Source organism: Lasioglossum baleicum, chromosome 8, assembly GCF_051020765.1.
Source record: "Lasioglossum baleicum chromosome 8, iyLasBale1, whole genome shotgun sequence".
In the NCBI taxonomy this organism is placed as follows: domain Eukaryota; kingdom Metazoa; phylum Arthropoda; class Insecta; order Hymenoptera; family Halictidae; genus Lasioglossum; species Lasioglossum baleicum.
Genome location: NC_134936.1, coordinates 3,636,611 through 3,642,610, shown reverse-complemented (window position 1 = coordinate 3,642,610; position 6,000 = coordinate 3,636,611). Strand labels below are relative to the sequence as shown.

Here is a 6,000-nt window from a genome sequence, read left to right as displayed (position 1 = left end):
CTCAAGCTACCCGATTTCATCAAAATGGTTACATTACTGAGGCTGAAGTTGCCGCGCATGCGCGAAGAACGGTGGGTTCAATCGGAACACTGGTGGAGTAGAGCCTGAGTCACAGGAGCCAGGAGAAATACGGATAGTGGGACTCTGGACTCCTGACCAGGGTTACCATATTCTAGTCTCGCCAGGCCCCTTACCCTTCCGCTCCTCGCCCAGCTTGTCTGCTGAGTCCGCCCCACTCTTCCTACTAACACTGACGCGTACCACGTGGAGCAAGCTAAGTTAGCGGTACACGTCAGTGTTAGTGGGAAGAGTGGAGCGGACTCAGCAGACAACCTGAGCGAGGTGCGGAAGGGTAAGGGGCATGGCGAGACTAGAATATGGCAACCCTGCTCCTGACCATCTCGGCTCGGTTATGTAGAGGGGCGGTCTATTGATCGTCCCGGGGGTGGAGTGATTTTTAATGGGTATTTATGCGTGACCGACCATCCGTCACGTGAGCCCCACAGTTCCCCCTTCTGGGGTGTGCGTTATGCATCTTCCTTACCGCTCCCTTAATAAAAAAGTCTAATTCTTTGTAAACATAATTTTCGAACTGTTAAGTTGTTTATTTAAACATATGCTATATATAGCGTATGTTATAATAAATATATAATAAATTATAAATTATGCTTCACATGTACAGTAAATTTGGTCAAATTGTATCTTGTTTTGTGCCATTTTATTCAGAAATATGTCGCAAATATACTGGTAAAATTTCATTAAAAATAAGTGAAAAATAAAAAAGTTTCAGTAGTGCACTAGTATTATCTCACAAAAAACAGTGTCCGGTCCCGATCTATATCACAACACAGAACCGGGAATCGGCTTAGAATGGGACTTTACTGTATGAAAAAAACAACTTTTGTACTGCACATGTATTTTTGTAATGTTACTGTGCTTTTTGTACATATGTTATTTTATATGTGTACCTGCAATGTGTGAATAAAAAGAAATGTGTTTCTTCTTTATTTCGAGTCTTTCTTTTTGTTGCGGTCCACCTAATAATTTATAATACTTGATGAGGCCCTTGGTGGTAAACGAGTTTGACATGCCTGCTGTAAATTATTCACGATACTCACGAGGAGACCTCGCGTATCGAGAACGTCGGACCGCAACGAGTTTTTGTGTGGACATAGCTTACGCACCCTCATGAACTATTCAATTGGTTTTAGCCGCCAACGCGAACCCGTTTTCGAGATAATCGATATTGAAATGCGACATGTGCGTTATATTCCATAAGTGAAAACCTCATGTGACAGCGGTTGGTGGCCGAGCGGGTTGAGCAAATGTATACCACGAGATTGGTCGGGGTTCGCGTCCCGTGTCGGCATTTTTCATACATATTTTTTTCATTTTATTTTTTATTTTTCTATGTGCTACACATTATTCTTAATATAATAAATGAAAAGTAATCTAGTTTTACGATGTACAAGACATATGTTTGATAAAAATCTAACATATTCGTTGTGGTAAGTATTATAACGAAAATTATTTTTGCTGTGTATTTCTTCACGCAGTACGAAAGAGAGTTCTGTAATGGTTTTAACTATAAAACGAGATATACCTGCGCGGGTCTACCGCCAACGATTGTCTTAACGATGCCCCTTTATTATGTTATAAACTATACGTGTTTAAACACACAGTTTGAAAAGTGCGAAGTACACCCCTAAACGGAGGGTTTCGGTACAAGTATCAGTTACATGGCATTTTTAGCTAGGAGCGCTACCGTCTGTTTCTGATAATTCAGTCACTGTTTTACCGATACAGTGACCGATACAGTGATTGAATTATCGGAAACAGACGTTAGCGCTCCTAGCGGAAAATGCCGGAACTATAGTTCTACCCAACCCTCCGTCTAGGGGTGTACTACGGCTTATATTGTTAATATATTTAATTTTTTGCTTATTTCTTGTAAACTTAATGTACATTATTGCAAAAACTTCGAAAAAGAAACAAAAAAAATGTCCCCGCACGGGGCGTGAACCTGGGATATCCGAGTGGTACGAATTTTTTCCAATTTCAAAATCGATTTTCTCGAAAACGGGGTCGAGTTGGCGGCTAGTACCAATTGGATGGTTCATAAGGGTGCGTAAGCTATGTCCACACAAAAACTCGTTGCGATTCGGCGTTCTCGATACGCGAGGTCTCCTCGTTAGTAAACATTGTCTGATATCTTGTGTATCAAAAGTAAAAACCATGATACTATCGACAGATATCAGTTCAGAAACATGCAAAGCCATGTTTCAGATGTTCGTAGTTTACCAATGTTGATCGCGATTTACATTAAGTGTCATTCTTATTACTGCAATAAGATTATCAACAATGAAATGAGATGTATAAAACACGACGTATGAATATTTCCAAAGATATCGATAATGATAAACGATGTTTTCAGGTAACTTTCAACTAATTTAGAAAATACTCAAATTGTCATTGATATGTAAGTTTAATTGGCTCCACAGTCCACACTAGTTAATACTAGTTAATGTTTCTACTTGCAGTGCTTAACTTCCTCGTAGTTTCGCTTGTACTCACCAATGTTGCCGCACTACAGAACCGGCAACAAATCCGTTTTGTATAATGAAAACCTTTCCGCCGATTCAACATTAAGAATAAAATAGTCTTTCGTTTACCGTAATCGATTACAGCTAAAAAGTATCACTCTTCTGCGCGTGAACCGTGCGCGCTCCTTAATGTAAGGAAATATTTAACGTATAACAGTTAACAATTGAAATTCGCGCAGTGAAAATATGTACATATAAATGAGAAGAAAACGTTAACATTTTTGAGAATCTTCTAAAATAGTTTGGCAGTCTCCGATGATATTTCTTCGGATTGTCAATATTTTTGGAAGTATCTGCTCATTAGGTTTTATGCACCTCCCCTCTCTCTCTCTCTTTCTTTCTCTGCAACTAAATCAAATGAATGAGGATCTTGATACTTATTCATCAATTCCTTAAATGGAGTTTCAAGCACATAATCAAATGGATCTATACAACGTTCGGTTTTTTCAATATACCCATAATTATCCCATGAACCTTTCACGCAAGATACCTGTGCCAAACTGGTGTCAGTGTTGTAAAAATATATGAGTCTTAAATGCTACACGCTTTCCATGTTTTAAGACCACTCCTGTTTAAGATTACTCCTTCTCTTCGATTTCTTGGCTCTCGCCGCCCAGTAAAGTCGATTTGTCTTCCTCTTGACCGCCAGCTTCCGGTTCTTCTACACTCTGACGTTGGCGCCTGCTAGTTTTCCGCTGCATGTAGAACATGAGAATGATTGTACCACTTGCGAAGGCTGCAAGTCCTGCCAGGACTATATAAATTGTCACAGGTATTTGAATCAGCCCCTATAAATAGACAAGCAGATTTTGTTATTTATTTGTTCTTCCCTATTCAATTAAAGGGGTAAACTTTACTTTACTTTACCGGACTCAAAATTTCTGCCTTTCTCCTATAAACTATGATGTATTCGGTATGTAATCCAGTAGTTTTGAACGAGGAGAACCTAGGTATCGAAGTTTCGATCCTATAGGATTTATGGTTCAGGAGCTATGCTTACTTAAAGTTGAGCAATCTGCAGTGTTTTTGACAGGTAAGGGCGCCGTCATATTGGTAGTGACGGTCGCGCGCCGCTTATTGAGTTGGTTGTGATTAGGTCGGGGGGGAAGGCGGCAAGAACCGGCGGTTCTGCTCGATAAGCGGCTCGCGGTCTTCACTACAAACCAATAAGGCGGCGCGCTTACCTGTCAAAAACACTGCAGATTGCTCAACTTTGAGCAAGCATAGCTCCTGAACCATTGATCCTACAGGATCGAAACTTCGATCTGCAGCCGCCGTACAAATCTACTGGATTACATACCAAATACATCATAATTTATAGGAGAAAGGCACAAATTTTCAGTCCGGTGAAGTAAAGAGCAGTCAATCAAAGTATTTGGTAGAATAAGAATGGGTAATCAACTACCATGCAAATTTTCATTTTTTTTGTCTGCTGAACAATATTTTTTGCCTAAAACACTATTCTGTAAAATTTCAGATCTCTATCCCATCATTTAAGGGTAATACGGGGGTGAAAAGCCTAAACTTCACCATATATTTTCTCAGTTATTCCTTAAGACATATATTTAGATGAATCCGAAAATGAAGCTACTGACTCACTTCATTTGGCATATTTTTATCCGAATTTTAAATCAATTGGTAATTATTTACATTCAGGGCTTCCTCACCGATTTTGATGAAATTTAAATATGTTGTCAAAGTCATCATTCTGAACAACTTTTTCCTATACATGTTACCGCCGCTCGATTGTAGTTTTCGAGATATTTGCGAAAAACTATCGCTAATACTGTATTGAATTTTCCGTATTCCTGCCCGCTTTGCGACAACGTAAGCTTGTCCCGGCGCGGCGTTTGTTTACATTTTGCTTGTAAACACGCTGCGGAGATAAGAGAAAAAACAGGGTCTCACTCTGACCATACATACATAGGGTGAGATTTCAGTTTTGAAAGACTACTCCCACATTTTCGTATGCGTGGTCGGGCCGGCCTAACGGCCTCTCCGCCCCCCACCACCTAACCCTAACTAATTCTGATTGAAGAGCAGACTTTTATCTTGAGAAACCCCCCTGTGAAGTTTGCATGGTCGACGTTATTTTCGAACCAGAAAGCAAAATATCTTCGCCCGACATGAGTAGTCACCAGTGGCGCTCACATGTCGACCATGCAAACTTCACACGGGGGTTTCTCAAGATAAAAGTCTGCTCTTTCGCGTGGTATAGTTCAATTTTTCGCTGGGCCCTTATTTTTTTAGATGAATTCGAAAATATCCGCAAAAATTGGTGCAAAAGTGGTGTCTCTCCGTCTTTAATCATTGTTTAAACATGTTTAAACAATCATAATGTATTAATATTGGATATCACTGTATTCGGGAAAGTCTACAGAATCTTTTGCTGTAAAGAACAATTCAATATCTTTTATAATAACATCGCAATATTTGTTTAAAGTTGAAAAATATGTCTTTTTTTTAAACTCCATTTTCTCAAAAACTGGATGTATAGGAAAAAAATGAAAAACAGATTCGGAATCAGCGCGGAAAACTCTATAAGAATCGCATAGTGGGAATCGAAATACTTTTTGGCTGTTGGACAGTGCTATTGGCGAAGTTTCCGTTTAGGCACATCATCAGAATTGGATGAAATTTCGGAAATAGGTTCTTTTTTTACTAAAATGATGATTGTCAGAAGGAATTTTGGCGACTCGAAAAAAATTTGTTACCATTTCAATGTCACTCCCTACCTTACCAACCTACCGACTCTCTCTCCTTTGTAGGTAATTAAAATAAAATAAAATAAGATAAAATACTACTGCTGGATTTTCGTATCCCTAGTCTCCGCCGCGCCACCACCTAATCCTAACTAATTCTGATCGCATAATCTTCCCATTGTAGATATTCAATTAATTGGTTTAACAATTGGAGGATGGACAATGGACATAAGACAGAAAGTCGGTAAGTCGGTAAGATAGAGACCGACTTCGAAATGGTAAACATTTTTTTTCGAGTCGCCAAAAATCCTTCTAACGATCATTATTTTAGTCAAAAAAGAACCTATTTGCAAAATTTCATCCAATTCTGATGATGGACCCAAATGGAAACACAGCTTAACTATTGAAGAGTTCGACTGAACAAAATCGCAGCGAGGGTCGCGGACACGAAATTCAACAATGCGAATGACTGATAGAGCGGACTCGAAAAGCGATGAGAAGAAAACTGACGAAAGAGACTCGCTCCGACATGGGGAGACCTTGAATATTGGTCGAACGGAAGGCGTGATCTTGCGTGATTGGATCAGGATCGATCGCCTGATCCTGGGAGATGAACTGTCCTTCTGTTGATTTGCTGGTAATGGGCGCGGACAAAGGCTTCGCGGTCTCGCGCGACGGTAACGTGTGATCGCCAC

General features: G+C 39.8%; 1 protein-coding gene across 3 annotated transcripts in view; it reads right to left on the bottom strand.

The window, feature by feature from the left end:
- Positions 1–260: 260 nt before the first annotated feature.
- LOC143211544 (uncharacterized) overlaps positions 261–6,000 on the bottom strand; it is a 96,700-nt gene continuing 90,960 nt past the window's right edge. Inside the window, exon 4 of one of the 3 annotated variants that reach the window (XM_076429326.1) lies at positions 261–3,391. In XM_076429326.1, coding sequence (XP_076285441.1) covers positions 3,182–3,391 — 210 coding nt within the window. In that variant the 3' untranslated portion in view covers positions 261–3,181. The remainder of the gene's footprint in view (positions 3,392–6,000) is intronic. The other 2 variants (XR_013009474.1, XR_013009473.1) reach the window with 2 other exon arrangements.